Source organism: Plecotus auritus (assembly GCF_963455305.1).
Source record: "Plecotus auritus genome assembly, chromosome: 8".
NCBI lineage: Eukaryota > Metazoa > Chordata > Mammalia > Chiroptera > Vespertilionidae > Plecotus > Plecotus auritus.
Window position 1 is genome coordinate 128864292 of NC_137782.1, and position 17085 is coordinate 128881376.

General features: G+C 44.7%; 1 protein-coding gene across 2 annotated transcripts in view; it reads right to left on the minus strand.

Moving 5' to 3' along the window:
• ACTG2 (actin gamma 2, smooth muscle) overlaps positions 1-17085 on the minus strand; it is a gene marked incomplete at its 5' end in the record, with an annotated part of 29090 nt that overhangs the window by 9726 nt on the left and 2279 nt on the right. The window contains 4 exons of one of the 2 annotated variants that reach the window (XM_080684635.1): positions 1206-1290; positions 1575-1685; positions 6690-6818; positions 8253-8414. In XM_080684635.1, the coding sequence (XP_080540761.1) occupies positions 1206-1290; positions 1575-1685; positions 6690-6818; positions 8253-8378 (451 nt within the window). Of the gene's footprint in view, positions 1-1205; positions 1291-1574; positions 1686-6689; positions 6819-8212; positions 8415-17085 lie in introns of those variants that run through there. The other variant, XM_080684636.1, reaches the window with a different exon arrangement.

The window sequence follows — 17085 nt, forward strand, 5'->3', positions numbered from 1 at the left end:
GGCCTTAGCCATTTTGGTTGGGTTTATTTGCATATTCTCTCCTGATTGGCTGGTGGACGTGGCTGGTGGGTGTGGCTTGTGGATGTACCGGAGTGATGGTTAATTTGCATATTACTCTTTTATTAGATAGAATTGTCCTGGGTGCTTTAGCCATTGCAATAAGACACAAAATGGAAATCAGCGATATTATTATCAAAAAGGAACAAAATTGTCATTATTTGAAGATGATGTAGTTGTATACTTAGAAGAGAAGCAGCTGAAAAATGATTAGAGCAAATAAGATGGTTTAGTAAGGGCCAGAGGTAAAATAAATATCCAGGGACCAGTAGCTTACTCTTATACAAGGATGTCCATCACAGCATATCTTATATTAAACAAGAAAAATTAGAGACAATGTAAAGGCCCAGCAATAGACAAATGGTAAAATAAGTAAATAAATAATGGAGCCATCATACAATGGCTTCCAGGTGGCCATTAGACATGATGCTTACGACAAAATCAAGTGTAAAGCACAGGGTACAAAACTGAATATACCCGTACTTCCCTATTACTGTCCTTATCACCTGTGGTGAAATTATCGTTTACTCTATCTCTTCCCCGCTAGACTGTGAGCTCCATAACAGCTGGATCTGTCTTGTTTGTCAGTGGTGCAGTGTTTGCACATGGTAGGCAGGATTGGAAAATATCTGACGATGCATGCATGCATGCATGAATGAACATCTCAATGAATACATGAATGAATATTAGTAAGGGAAAAAACTCCAACCCAAACAAACAAGGGACCACAGAAAAGAATACACGAGTGAATGTTAAAATGATATTCAAGCTGTCAAGTCCCTATTAAAAACTTTTATTCTTAAGCCCCCTCTGTTTCCCTGAGCACCTTTCTACACCAAGGATACTTGCATATCCGCCATCACAGTTTTTGCTAACCTGCTTCATGAGCAGAAACATCCCAGTATTGTTGGAAAGTGTGTACAAACTCCCAGACTGACTACTGTGAGGGAATGGCCCTTGGTGGATGTCCTAGTCACGGTTGTTCATGCAAACCCTCTCCATCTACCCTGGGCATACTTCCCTTCTGCTGGCCCGGTGCAAGCTTTCCCCTGGATTTTGGCTGTCCCTTTGATTCTTCTGAGCAGGAACCTCTTTCCCTTCCTCCCTCCAGTCAGAAAGGGCATGATTACAATAACAGGGTTACTCACCTGTTGTGCGGCCAGAAGCATAGAGGGAGAGCACGGCTTGAATGGCGACGTACATGGCAGGGACATTGAAGGTTTCAAACATGATCTGAAAGGACAATGCAGAATTAAAGACTGTCTGGCAGAAATCACAGCACCTCTTGGCCCCCCAAAAGGGTTTGGAATATATATTTTTTCTTTTTGGAATCTTATTAAGGGTAGGAAATATGCCTATTTACCCTACCCCCACCTCCCATAGGGCCTGGCATGGACTATGCACATGGCAGGTTCTCAAACAATTCTGTTGCACTGATGTGTGAATGGGAGAAAGGATCATGTTGAGCGTCCACGTCCCATTCTTGTGCCAGTGCTCAGGTCTGACTGGCCTCTTACCTGGGTCATCTTCTCCCTGTTGGCCTTGGGATTTAGGGGTGCCTCCGTGAGCAGGGTGGGGTGCTCCTCAGGTGCTACCCGCAGCTCATTGTAGAAGGAGTGATGCCAGATCTGTTTGGGACAAAAGTCAGATGAGTCCAGCAGACTCCCAGTGGGCTGGAAAACTCCAACTGACATACTGTGCTGAGGGAGTATGGCTCAGTGTTCTTGGATCTGGAGAGAACGGACAGCCCTGGGAATTTCTGATTGAAATTTAGAGGTTATATTCCTTCTCAACAGGGTCCCAGACAGGTCTGGGGCCAATATACTCAGCATGTTGGTTATGTCTGTCTGAACTCCTCTCTCTCCCCTGCTTTGTGCCCTGGGGGGCCAGGCCCCTACATCTCTGTGCTCCTTGCTTTCTGGCTTCTGCCTATGTTTGGCTTATAGAAGATACGAGCAAGAGGTTGGAGAGGGAAGGAGTGTGTTCCTCCCGGGGACAGTGTGGCCTTTCACGAGCACAGCTCCTGTCGAGTGGCCCCTCATTCAGGGCTCCAGCTCGCACCAAGTTTCCCTGGCATTGCCCTCCCTATGCACCTCCTTCCTCCCTCAGCCCCAGGATAGGGGAGTAAGAGCTTCCCTCTGTTGCTAGCACTTGTGTGCCTCAACATTCCTTCCTGGTTCCCTTTCTGTGCACATCTCTGTAAGCAGTCCTTCCTTAAATTAACTCTCAAGCCCCAACTGGGAGTATACTGTCTCCTGCTGGGAAACTGACAGATATGCTTGAACCTTCTTTGTATATTATGACCCGGCTGGCAGTTTAGAGCAGGGTTTCTCAACCTCAGCACTTTCCTTTAGGTTGGACACTTTTTGTTGCAGGGGCTGACCTGTGTTTAGGATGTTTAGCAGCATCCCTGGCATCCACCCACTAGATGCCAGGAGCATCTCTTTATCTTGTAATAGGCAAACATGTCTCCAGACATAGACAAAGACCCCCTGGGAGGCAAATCACTCAGTGGAGAACCACGGTTTTAAAGGAAGTTTTTTCTTCTCTCTGTGTCTAGGTCCCTTTTCTGTGATCCAGGACCACAAAACAGGAGTTTTTTATTTCTTAATTTCAGAGAGATTTCATTTTTAATTTCAGAGGCATTTGGCAAAAAGTGCCAGGGACCTAGGCTTTGATTTTCTCAGAGATGGGGCTTTATGAGCCACTGGCTTTATGTCAGGACGATGCTAAATGTAAGGAGTGCAGATATGAACCAGACATGGCCCCTAGATTTTAGTTTCATGAGTGGAAAAAGACAGGCAAAAGAGAAAAAGACAAAGACACCCACATTTTAAGTGAAGAATGAGGCAGAGGCAGTTCAGTCGGCAGGTTTGGGTGGGTCCTGAAGGCAAAGGAAGTCTGCAGAGGCGGAGAAGGGCACCCAAGGCAGAGGAAATGGCACAAGCAGAGGCCCAAGTCTCACAAGTGACATGAAGGAGATGGCAATCAGTCTGAATGAGGTGATGTCAGTATTTCTTCAAATGTGGTCCCCAGATGCCTTCTATCAGCATCCCCTGGGATAACTGTTACAGGTGCAGGTTCCTAGGCATATCTCAGTCCCACAACTCAGTCTTTAAAGTACATTATTTAAAAAATTGACTTTGCAAAACATTCTGTAATGCAAACATCTGCACTTCATTTTTTTCCCTTTTTTGGAGTTTTTATAATGTACTTTAAAAACAATGTTAAAATTAGAAAAAAAATTTAAGAGGAATAAAAATCTCCCAAATTTCAACAAAAAATTGACTTTTTTTCTTCTTCTTAACCTTTCACCCTTATCAATTTTCAAATTTATCACTATCACCATTTACTTATTTTATGTACTTTTTGTTTTATTATTATATTATTATTATACTTCCATATTCAGTTTTGTTTCTTACAACTTTTCAGTTAATTCAACATAAATAATTTTCTTTTTTATAGTAAATATTTATTTTAATATATAGAACACTTATTTTAAATGCTTAACAATATTTCATCATATACCATTATATATTTAATCATATTACTATTCATATGGTATCTTCCATTTTTATCTATAAATAACCTTGTGATAGCTATGTTTGTGCATATTACATTTTCTTTTTCCTATTCAGGTTGTTTTCCAAAGAAAAGAACTCTAACTGTGAAATGACTAGGCTAAAGAGTATGGCAAATGGAAGACTTTTTTTATTTTTACTACCAACAAAGAGGCTAAATTACAGAATAAGAAAGTGCCCATCTTACCCTAACCTGTACCCAGTGTTCTCGCTCTTAAAATATGAAATAATTTGATAGATAAAAGTAATATCTAGTTTCACTTTGAAATTTTTTATTTGTTTCAAATGAGTTTAAGCTTTTTCAGATTTGCAACTTTTTATAATTTTCACTTGGGAAATTACCTGTTCATATCCTTTGTTTATTTGCCTGGTGGACTTTGTCTCTTTAATCATCAGTTGGCACTAGCTGTTTATATCAATCCTTCATTGCACTTGTGAATGTTTTTTGCAATTAGTTGCTTACCTGTTAAATTTGGCTTTATTTTTGACCTGCTAGAAGTATGAATTTTAAGAAATCAGATTTGTCATTCTTTTTTTCTATGACTTCTTACACCAGAAATTTGATGCTCACACTTATTATATTGTATATTTTTTATCATTTGAGTTTTTATATTTAACTTTCATATTCAGTGATGATATGTGTTTGGTGAAATAGAATGAAGTAAGGGCAATAAACAAAAACACCTCACCTCTCACATAAGTCATCAGTTGTCCCAGAATAATTTACTGCGTAATCCTTTTCTGGTATTGGAAGTTTCATTCATCATGCATTTTCTCTTTACCTTTGTGCTGGTACCAAATTGTTTTAATTTTTAGAACTCTGTATTATACTTCAATATTTGGATATGGCAAGTCTCCTTTTATAGTTTTTCTTATTAATTTTGTTCTTACAAGTTTTGCCTTATTTCTTTCTTCAAACATACTTTATGATTATCTTGCATAATTAAAAATTGTGCTTTCTTTTTAGTCAAACTGATAGAAGCAGAGAGTAGAATAGCGGTTACTAGGAGGTTGTGGGGTGGGGGTAATGGGGAGATGTTGGTCAAGTTATGTAGGCTAAATAAATCCTGGAGACTTAGTGTACAGCATGTTGACCATAGGTAACAGCACTGTGTTGTATACTTAAAAGTTGCCAAGAAAGTAAGTCCAAGTGCTCCCACTACGAGAAAAAGACACCTATGTGAGGTGACAGGTGTGTTAATTGACTTGAATGTGATGACAGTTATACAGTGTGTATGTAAATCACATCATCAAATTGTATACCTTAAATGTACACAATTTAAAAATTGTGAGATTTTTATTGGAATGGCAATGAACCCATAAATTAATTTTAGAAGATTTGACAGCTTTACCTTATTCTGTTTTTTAAAATATTTTTTATTGATTCTAGATAAAGAGAAACATCCATTGGCTGCCTCCTGCACACACCCTACTGGGGATTGAGCCTGCAACCTGGGCATGTGCCCTGACCGGGAATCAAACCGGCAACCTTTTGGTGCACAGGACGATGCCCAACCAACTGAACCACAAAGGCTAGGGCCCATTTTTCTTTTAAGACACATACTATATTTTTAGTAGTGTATTTAAAGAGTTCATATTGTTGCCCTGGACAGTGTGGCTAAGTGATTAGAGATTGTCTCCGCTCCCATGCCCTGCCCCACACCAAAGGGTAGTGGGTTTGATTCCCAGTCAAGGGCATGTACCTGGCTTGTGAGTTCACTCCCTGCTCACCAGTCAGGGCTTGTGTGGGAATCAACCAATTGATGTGTCTCTCTCACATTGATGTTTCTCTCTCTCTCTCTCTCACCCCTCCTCCCTCCCACTCTCCCTGAGAAAGCAATGGGAAAAAACATCCTCTGGTGAGGATTAACAACAACAAAAAAGAGTTCATATTGTTACTACTATGAATAAAATGTTTTTGTCTGTTATGTTTTTGATTTATATATTGTTAGGTATAGACAAATAGTATGTGTTATTTATTGAGCATTAAGTATGTCCCCTACCTTGGGATTATACTAAGTATTCACCTAATTCAATCTCCTAAGCAGCCTAATGAAGAAAGTATTTTTATCTCCACAAATGAGGAAACTGAGCCTTAAGGGACGGATTTGCTCCCAGATCTCCCTGTCACTGGCTCGTGTCTGTGTTCTTAATGGTTCCACTGTGTGAAGCAAAAGCTATTGTATTTTATCTATTTATCTCACATCCAGAGTGACTGAATCTAGGATTTGGAGAAATGTACAGTGAATTACAGATTTCAAATCAACCTTCTTTATTCCCAGTGGCAGTCTGCTCAATAAGCCCTCTATTACATTTCAAAAGGCAGTCAGTGCAAAACAAGAACTCTCAGACAACTGTCAGCAGAATTTATCAAAAGAATATTTAAAAGATTCTATTAGCATTTTGCACACATGATTTTGTTATCACAGACTACATTCTAAAAAGTGCTCCTTCCCCACACTTTCTTCACACACAAAAGGCTTTGAAAAACCCCGAAAGAATCTTACCTACGATTTTCATTAGAGAATCATCATCATAATATAGCATCAATACACCTTTCTGAGGTCATGGCAGGAAATATTAAAAGGAGGCAGCGGTAGCATTTGAAGGAAGGAAGAAGCACTGGGTTAGAGTAAAGGCTGTGTGAGGGATGAAGCTGGGAATTCGGCAGGACCAGGTAGGTCCTCAGATCCAGACAGGAAGTTAGGGACCATCTCTTGGTTTGTGAGGAGCTCCTGAAGATTCCTGAGGAGGTGAATGACAGGATATGACCTGTTTCTAGAAAGAGAAGCTGTGCGGCCATGTAGAGAATTAATTGGGTGAGTGAGACACCCAATCAAAGGAACCAGTCAGGAAGCCATGGCAATAGTCCTGTGGGAGATGTCAGCATCCTTGGTTGGGTGTGGCCATGGGCATGGACAGGAAGGAAAGAAGGCTGTGAGAAGCATTTTAGAGGAAGAGTTGACAGGGCACTGAGGACTGTGAGATACAAGGGTCACAATGATGTATTATCATTTAAATGAGCATGTTAAAAGGGGAGTTCACCAATACCTTCTCCATGTCATCCCAGTTGGTGATGATGCCGTGCTCAATGGGGTATTTGAGAGTCAGGATCCCTCGCTTGCTCTGAGCCTCATCCCCCACGTAGCTGTCTTTCTGGCCCATTCCCACCATTACACCCTGCAACACAAAAGAGGATGGATGTAAACTGGCTGAGGGCTCCCCTCAGGGGGACTCAGACATCAGAGGGTTTCTGAAGAAAGATGAAGGTAGGAAAAATGTCCTCCTTCTCCAGGAAACAGAACAGCAGGAGATACGGGTGAGACAGACACCAGTGAATGAGGGATATAAGGAGAGAAGGTGGAGGATTTCTTGTGAGCTTGTCTCTCTTTTTTCTCCTAGAACAATGTCATTTTCTGAGAGAGAGCAGAGTTCCTCCACACAATTCCTCTCCTTACCTTACTTCACACACACACACACACACACACACACACACACACACACACACTTGTACTTGCCCTCCTCAAATACCCTACGCTTACACTTTAAACCTCCAAATCTTTGCTCCTGGTGTTCTCTCCACATGCTGAAATCCTCCTTAGCCTCAGTTATTCCTTTTTCTTTTATTTATTTTTTAAATATATTTTTATTGATTTTAGAGAGGAAGGGAGAGAAAGAGAGAGATAGAAACATCAATGATGAGAGAAAGCATTGATTAGCTGCCTCCTGCACTCCCCATACTGGGGATCAAGCCTGCAACCTGGCGTGTGCCTCGACCAGGAAAATGACCTCCTGGTTCATAGATCGATGCTCAACCACTGAGCCACACTGGCTGGGCAGTTATCCCTTTTTGTAGAAAGTCTTCTCCTTCCCTTGTTCCTCCATTCATATTTTTAAAAATGTATTGAATTTAGAGAGAAAGAGGATGAGAGAAAGAGAGGGAGAAAGAGAGAGAGAGAAACATCAATTTGTTGTTCCACTTATTTATGCATTTGTTGGTTGATTCTTGTATGTCCCCTGCCGGGGATCGAACCCGCAACCTTGCCATGCTCAATGGGGTATTTGAGAGTCAGGATCAGATGACACTCTAACCAACAGAGCTACTGGCCAGGCCTCTATTTAGATTTAATTTCTCCCTCTCCTGATGAAATATTTTGCCTCTATTTCAGCCAAAGATCTCAAATTAGTTGTGGATGTATCTTCATGGAGTATACATTTCTTTTTCCAGTTTTTTTTTATTTCAAGAAAAATGATTTTAAATGAGTATACATTACTTAAAGGCAAGGGGTTTGTTTAATTGCATATATATATTTTTAAAGGTTTCTTTCAAATTTAGCAACCCCAAAGACTTAAGCCAGACATAATACCTGACAGACATTTTTGGTTCTGCATATTTCTATTTACAGGGTCCTGCTCTATTAGTTAACCATAAGAGAGAATCCCACCCTCAATACACATACACATACCCTCTCTCACACACACACATCCTCTCTCAGTCACACACACACACACACACACACACACACACACACACACACACAGTCTCAGCATAGTCTCCACAATGCAGTGCTTACTCCTAATGTCTCAAAGCCTTGTGTCCAGACGAGCACACACCTGATGGCGAGGGCGGCCCACGATGGAAGGGAAAACAGCTCGGGGGGCGTCATCTCCTGCGAAGCCAGCCTTGCACAGGCCAGAGCCATTGTCACACACAAGTGCAGTGGTCTCCTCTTCACACATGGTGAGTGTGGTCAAGTGAACTGGGGGCTGGAGCACCTTTGAGGTTGAGGGAGAAGAGAACTAGTCAACTGATGGTCAAAACATGTTGGAGACGGTCTTCCTGACTTTGAGGCCTAAGCCCACCTGCCACCAGGGCCAGTTCCAGGAGACACTGTGTGAACCTGGCTTCCCAGTCCCTGGCCATTGGGCCCCTTCGCTCTCCCCTGCTGACATGGGCTGAAATGTGTATCCCAAGTTCATGTGTTGAAGTCCTAACCTCCAGTCAGAGTGTGAGTGTGTGTGGGGATATGGCCTTTAAAGAGGTAATTAAGGTAAAATGAGGTCATTAATCCAATAAGACTGATGTCCAATATAACTACCCCAATAGGATGGGTGTGTTTATAAGAAGAGGACATTGGGACAGAGACATGCGGAGGGGAGACTGTGAAGAGGCACAAGAGGGCAGCCATCTCCAAGCCAAGAAGAGAGGCCCCAAAAGAAACCAATCCTGCCAACACCTCGATCTCAGACTTCTAACCTTGAGAACCGTGAAAAAACAAATTTCTGTTGTGTAAGCCACCCAATCAGTGATAGTTTGTTATGGCAGTTCTAGCAAACACATCTACCTGCCTCTTAAAAGCTCCCAACGGCTACAAAGCTTTAATCCAATGGAGAGAATCTTAAAAGAATTGAAGGTTAGGAAAGGAGTTGAAAAAATGTGCAGCACATATAACAAAGGATTATTATTTACTATATATATGTATGTACACATCCTATGTAATAAAAGGCTAATATGCAAATAGACCAAACAGTGGAACAACCGGAACAGCCCAACAACCAAACAACGGGCCATTATGACGAGTGCTGACCACCAGGGGGAGTGTGCGGAACATGGTGGGCATTGGCCACGGCGGGATGGTGGAGCAGGTGAACTGGGGTGCCAGACCAAGGCGGGGCACCGGTCGTTGTCATCGGGGCGAGCCTCTGGTGGTTACTGAAAATTCTTTGCTCCTGCACGCCATGGTTCCGCCCTGCACTGGCACCGGCCCCAATAGCTCCGCCGTCAGTGGGTGAGAGCAGGGCTGGTGCCATCAGCGTGTGGGAGCAGCGGTGGTGGGAGTGGGGCTGCCAGCAGACAGGGGACTGGGGGCTGCTGCGGGAGGGGCCAGGCAGGGGCGTGGAGGATGGGCCAAGACCCCACCCCTGTGCCTGCTGCAGCCTCATGGCCCACAGTTCCTTTCAAGGTGCACGAATTTGTGCACTGGGGCCCTAATATATATATATTACAAATCAGTAAGAAAGATGTAAACAGCTCAAAAGAAAAACAAAGATGATTAAAGGATAATTGACAGAGAAGGTAATGCAAACACCCAACAACTGCATGAATAGACGCACAGCCTCACTAGTCATCAGGGAAGTGCAAATGAAACAAGACGCATCAGAGTGTGAAGATTCAAAGTTTTATAACAGATGTTGGCCAAGGTATGGGAAAACTGGCATCTTTAACTGGAGAAACACACGAGTTGGAACCACCCAGAAGTCCAAAGTATGGGATACTGTGCTGAAATTCAAAGAGGACCCAGGCCTGTCGTTATGGGCTCACGTGTCTGGATTTCTAAACCATTCTACTGAGTGAACAAAGCAAGTTGCCGAATAGAATGTATAGCATGAAACCATTTGTGCAAGTTATTTTTTAAAACAAACCGTGAAAACAATATGGTGCATTTTCCATAAGTTTCCATTTGTGGATATAAACACAGCAAAAAGTTCTGGAAAAAAGAGTCTAAGACTGATCACAGTGATTACCTCTGGAGGTGGGAAGGGGCTGGGAGAGGAGGTGCTGTAATGTTTTACGTTTTTACAAGGAGACTATATTCATGAATAGTTTATAATTAAAACCAACATAACATATCATTAAGGGAGAAAGATGCAGTAGGTATAGGGGAAACGTACAATTCTCAGGGTAGAAGCACCTGACGGGGGAGGGTCAGCCTGAGAGGAGAGAAAGCAAGAGGTTCCTGAGGAGACGCACTGCCCCCCTGCTGCTTTGGATGGAGAAAACAGAGGATGGGTTTGGATGGGTTCACTGCCTCCCATGCCGAGACCAAGATTGGGACGGCTGCACATTGAGGAGGGAATTCATCTTCCCAACATCTGTTGCAGGTGTTCTTTTCTCGGGGGAGGTTGAAAGACAACATCTGGTCAATTCTTGGCCTCCGTGATAAAAGAGAAGCAACAGACACTCAGGAGGCAGTGAACCCATTGCCTTCGAGCCTGGGAAGCCCTGGGTGGGACAGTGTGGCTGGAAGTGGGAAGGCCCTAGCTGAGGGGTTAGGAAGGCCAGCTTTCAGGAGTCCAGAGAAAAGAGGCTCAAGGCGTGGAAAGAGGCAGTGGCGGTGGAAGAAGCCCCAACTGAGCTTCATTCAGGATGTGGGACCTCAGGAGGGGAAGAAGATGGGTGCTACAGAAGCCTTGATCTTGGCCCATCAATGGCCTTATGCTGAAGAGGGACAGAGAAGTTGATGACCAAGGCAAAGAGGAGACAGAGCCACAGGCCTGTGAACATGAGGTCAGAAAGGCCAAGTCGAGACTGAGCAGAATCTTATTAACAGAACTAGAGGCCCGATGCACAAAATTCATGCAAGAGTAGGCCTTCCTTCCCCCAGCTGCCGGCATCGGCTTCCCTCTGGCACCTGGGACCCGGGCTTCCCTCACAACCCCGGCTTCGTTCGGAAGGTCGTTCGGAAGGACATCTGGTCTAATTAGCATATTGTGCTTTTATTATTATAGATGTTAAGGCTGAAAGGAAGCCCCTTCCCGTTATGTCTGAAGCACAGAGCACATGAGGACAGCGGCCCGCTGTGACTTGCTGAGTCCAGCTCTGCTTCTGTCTCATTGATCCTCATGACCTCCCATGGCCATGGAGATCAAGTCCAGCTCCCCCACTGTCCCACAAAGCCCATCGGGGTCTGGCCCCTGCCTGCGTCTCCAGGCTCATCTTCCCTCCTGTCCCGCCTCAGCCTCCTCCTCACTTGGGCCATGTGGAGTTTCTTTCCATTCTCTGAACTGTGTCACTTCCTCTCTCTTCTGAACCTTTAGGCCCAGGGTCTGGAAGATCCTTCTCCCCACCTGTTTGCTACCCCTGTCACCTGTCAGGCCTCTGTGTTGACACTGCATTTTCATGAGGCCTTTCTGGCTACTGGTCTTGGTTAGGGGCCCCTCTTCTTTGCCCCACAGCACCTAGAACCTGCCCGAGCAATGATCAACCCTGCATATCTGGGCTCACGCGAGCTCAGTGAAGGCAGCAGCCAGGTCTGCCTTATTCCCCGGTGATTCTTCAGTGTGCCTGACATAAGGACATAAGGCCGCCACAGAGTGGGCTCCTAAATGTTTGTTATCCAAATGAATGTGTGAATGAGCCAATGACTGTCAAGGAGAAAGGTTTTCAGAACAACAAAGTAGGACAAACATGGGTAAGAGGAAATTGAGGTCTGAGGTGAAGTGGAGGTTAGAACCTAGCTGCTCAGAGCAGTGCTGTCTCTGGATTTGAGCCATTCTGGGCTGCAGAGAGGACCTGCCAGCCTCCTACCATGTTGGAAGAATGGAGAAGTGAAGGGATGTTAGACCGGAAGTGGCAAAAAAATGTTCAATGTTCAAAAGGAAAAGAAGGCAGAGCTCTACAACCTCAGATACTCTTGATATGTGAGTCAGGTTTCCAGAGGCACTGTTCAAGAAAGCATTATTTTTGTTGTTGTTAATCCTCACCCGAGGAAATTTTCCCATTGATTTTTAGAGAGACTGGAAGGGAGGAAGGGAGGGAGGGAGAGCGGGAGTGGGAGGAAGGGAGGGAGAGAGAGAGAGAGAGGGAAACATTGATGTGAGAGAGACACATCGATTGGTTGCCTTCCACTCGTGCCAAGACAAGGGCTGGGGATCAACCCTGCAACCCAGGTACATCCCCTTGAGCGGGAATCGAACCTGAAACCCTTTCGTGCACCAGCCAACGCTCTAACCACTGAGAACACCGGCCAGGGCAAGAAAGCATTTTTAAAGAAGCCGTGATTTCTTATATTTGGTTATCGTTTACCAAGAGCAAATGTCAGTGTAACAGCCCTCCCTGTCCTCTCAGGACTACGGTGCAGGAGAAGGTGGGAGACATGGAGCTTAATTAACTTGATCTTGGCATCTGACAAGGTCTCCTGTACATCCTGTTGATAAAAACAAGTGGGCTGAACAATAAATCAAGTGGGCATATTTGTGGTTGCCTGAGTTAGTTACTGAAAAGGGTTAATTGATGAATCAACTCAGCTTGGAACAGTGATTTGTCTCAGGCTCTATTTTTTTTTTTAATCCTCACCTGAAAGGGGAAAGGAGAGAGAGAAAGAGAAAGAGAGAGAGAGAGTGAGAGAGAGAGAGAGGAACATTGGTGTGAGAGAGAACATTGATCGGTTGCCTCCTGAATGTTTTTTTTAATCCTCACCTGAAAGGGGAAAGGAGAGAGAGAAAGAGAGAGAGAGAGTGAGAGAGAGAGAGGAACATTGGTGTGAGAGAGAACATTGATCGGTTGCCTCCTGAATGGGCCCCGACCAGGAATTGAACCCACAACCTAGGTATGTGCCCTGACCGGAAATCGAACCCGAAACCTTTCCGTATACAGGATGATGGTCCACCCAACTGAGCCTCAGGCTCTACTCTTGTTCTTTTTCTCATGTGCCATTTTAATAAATGAGTTGGATGAAAATGTAGAGCACATGCTGATCAAACTTCCAGATAAAACAGACTGGGGAGAGAGCGGTGTTAAATATGCTGATGGATGAACCAAATCCAAAGCAGATCTCAGGAAGCAGAGAAAACTGGCGGAACCCGATCAGATTCCATTTAATAGGATAAACACGGGGTTCTGCCTGTGCGCCTAAGTAACCAAACTGGGAAAGCTCTGGCTCAGCATCTGTGAGCGGGGCCGGGGTCTCGCGACGGTCAGCAGTGTGCTGTGGCCAAAGTAAAAGCAGACCCCACCTCTGGCTGGGGTGCTGTGGCCAGCGTGTGGGGTCACCCTTATTGGAAAAAGTGTGGGGAAATGGGCTTGCATTCACTGCTGACGTGGCAAAGTGCACTACTTTTTGGAAGGTGAATTTGAAAAATACTATTTAAAAGCCTTAAAATCAATATATATCTTTTGTGTATAATGTCCAGGGTGGGCAATAGTAGGTTTACAGTTGTGAGTATGTGAGACACAGTGTATTCTTGCATTATTATTCATTAATAATTGTAATATTTTCCATGTGAACTACTGTGTATATCTTTTGATATAAAAATGCATGTGTCTTTGACTCCAGAAAGGCACTTCTAGGGATTTACCCCTGGGAAACACTCATGGGTAAGTGGAAAGATTTGGCCAAGAGCAAGCTTATCACAGCTTTGGTTAAAATAACCAAAATGAGAAACAACTTTAATGTTGAAAAAAGTTATTGAATAAAAAATAAATTGGTTTGTAAGCTAATTGCCAGAAACCTCATGTAATGGAGAGAGCAGGATGTTTGATGCAATGGAAAAGGTCCAGCTGCTTTGCCAGGCGAAACATGGCAGTACATTCCCTGTTTCCATTTTTGGTAAATGCATTTAAAAAAAAATTTTTTTTAATGGGGCCCTTCAAATCTATTATCTATTGAGTCCTCACAAAAGCCCTGAGGGAAGGTATTTTATGTCGATTTCACAGATTTGGAAACTAAGTCTCTGAGAAGGGAAGACAGTAGCCTGATGCCTCCTAGCCGGGAAGAGGCATGGCCGGCATCCACCCTAGGCAGTTCCCAAAGCCTGGGCTTGCCCCTTTCTCACCACCTTAATGAAACGCTCATAACTTCCCCATGTTTGGTGTTTTCGCTTCTGCCTCTCGTCTCTCCAGCACTGTTGGCAGCAAAAGCCCTAAAACAAAAGGGTCTGTGTTCTTGTCGCTGAGACTCTGGGCCCCTCCTAGGCCAGGGTTATGTCTGCATTTATGGTTAGGGCCACTGCACTTGCCTCGGTGTTTAGCACATAGTAGGTGCTCAATTAATGTCCAATGAGAAATGTTGGATGACAGGCCCCTCCCAGACCTGGTCTGCGCTGCCCCTGGTATCCTCAGGTCCCCACCGTCCAGTATCATGAGAGTTTGGTCACGGGGGCCTGATTGAGGACCATGCAGGGACGGCTTTCTCTTCACAAGCGGTCCAGCAAGCAGCTCTGTCTCCGTGTTCTCGCAGGGGTCCACCTTGAGGGGAAAACAACCTTGAAAGCCAGCAGGTGGCCAAGAGGCAAAGCCACAGCTCCGTGACTGTCTTGCTAGAGGGTCCCCTCAGCATTTCTCTCTCTCTCTCTCTCTCTCTCTCTCTCTCTCTCTCTCTCTCTTTCTCTCTCATGATTTATAGCTCAAACCTGTCTGACTTTTCAGCGAACCCTTTTGTCTCTCCCTGAGTTGCCCACACACAGAAAGAGAGCATTGGGCTTTGTTTTCCAGCAGCCAAGACAAGCCACAAAGCAACTTCAAGCTGTCAGCAGCGCCGGCCTTCTGCAGGGTGGGTTTAAATCTGCTTTCTTGAAGGCGGGCCCAAATGAAAAGCGGGGGAGGCGAGGGTCAGGGCTGCTGGCCTGGAGTGGGCCTCCCGGGGAGGGCGCCCCCGCTGCCCTGGGAAGAAGGGTTTTCCACGGAGCCAGACTCTCCTGGAATGTCTCTGCTGGGAGAAATTCTACACCCTCCCCAGCTGCTTGCTGGTAACTTGTGGCTAGACAGGAGCATGTCAGAGGAACCAGAGCCAAAGGCCCTGTGGTTTCCTGGGGTCACAACCGCTCTGCGCCCGCAGAAAGCTGAGGGAAGTGTTCTGGCTTCGTCAGCACGTCCTACATCTGGGCTTCATTGAGGACTTCACGAAACTAGAAACACAGGTCCCCGCTCCTTTCCAAAAGCCAAACACTTGAATGTAAAGAATTTGCTCACTCACTCATCTCCTTGCGCTCCCACCCCAGCCCAAGCAAATATGAAGACAGAGGCATAGTCCCCCTCCTGGCCACTGGAAAGGCTTGGCCTGAGTGCCCTCCACCTTTCCTTTCTTTGCCCTTCTCCTCCCTCCCGCACCCCCTCCCCATGGCCCAGTCCCAGGTCTCCTTCTCTGGCCTTCAGTTTCCTCAACTATGAACTGGCAACCTTAACGTCTATCTCCCAAGGTGACGGATCAACTAAAATAATGGAAATGAAAGTGACTTCTAAATTGTAAATCAGGATCAGCAAATTAAGGCCTGTTTGTATCTGGCCCACAGGCTAAGAATGGTTTTGACATTTTATTTTTTTAAAATATAATTTTAGCCCTGACCGGTTTGGCTCAGTGGATAGAGCACCAGCCTGCGAACTGAAAGGTCCCAGGTTCAATTCCGGTCCAGGGCATGTACCTTGGTTATGGGCATATCCCCAGTAGGAGGTGGGCAGGAGGCAGCTGATGAATGTTTCTCTCTCATTGATGTTTCTAACTCTCTATCCCTCTCCCTTCCTCTCTGTAAAAAAAATCAATAAAATATATAAATATATATATAATTTTATTGATTTCAGAAAGGAAGAGAGAGGAGGAGAGAGATAGAAACATTGATGATGAGAGTCATTGATTGGCTGCCTCCTGCACGCCCCCTGCTGGGGATCAAGCAAGTGCCCTGACCAGGAATCGAACCATGACCTCCTGGTTCAGTGGTCGGCAAACTGCGGCTCGCAAGCCACATGCGGCTCGCGAGCCGCAGTTTGCCACTCTGTTGACTAATGAGTTTGCCGACCACTGACCTAGACTCTCGATTCCAATAATTACAGGCTGTTGTTGTTCCTTGTGATTAAGCCCCATAGGTCAGTGCTCAACCACTGAGCCGCCAGTAGGGCAGTTTTGACATTTTAAAATGGTTGCCAAAAAGCCAAAGAGAATTGTTACAGGAAATTCAGATTTCAGTGTCCGTAAGTAAAGTTTTATTGGAACAGAGCCACGCCCATGTTTGCTCACTTACTGTCTATGGCTGCTATTGCTACAGGGGCAGAATTGAGTAGCTGCTACAAAAGACTTTTAGGCTCACAAAGCCTAAAATATATACTACCTCACCCTCTACAGGAAAAGTTTGCTCATCCCTGTTTAAAGGGCTGCTAAAATCATTCTTATCTCTCCTACTCTACTCTATCAGCACTGGCTCCCTGGATGAAGTCTGTAGAATATTGGAAGGAGTTGAATTGATCTACTTCAAAAATCAATGATTATCGAAAATTGAATTTACACCAGTTTCCAAAGACGTTTTAGAAATTAGCGGCAAGTTTACATCCTTAAAGGAAGGTCTCTGAGAAGGTGAGACTTCAAAGAATAGTTGGGGAAATATTTGGGGGAGGAGCTTTAAATGACATGTGAGCAGCTGCCCGTTATAAGTTGCCCACACATGCACATTCATATGATCAAAGAGCCTGGCAGAGAGAAATCATTTCAGGAAAAACATTCCTTCTGTGAAAAGTTCTAGCAGCACCGTTAGTTAGTGCAGGGTCTCTGGACTTGGTTGACATATGTTAATTCCATTTAAAACAGCCCCTGGTCTGTGATATTTCTGATCCTCACATTCTGTGGTTTGTACCTGCTCTGCAGGCTTTTACCTGGGCCTCTCATTCACTCGCCCAACTCCGTCTGAACCCCTCTCCTGGGCTCCAGTTGCACAGAGCCAGCTGCCTGTGGGCATCTACACC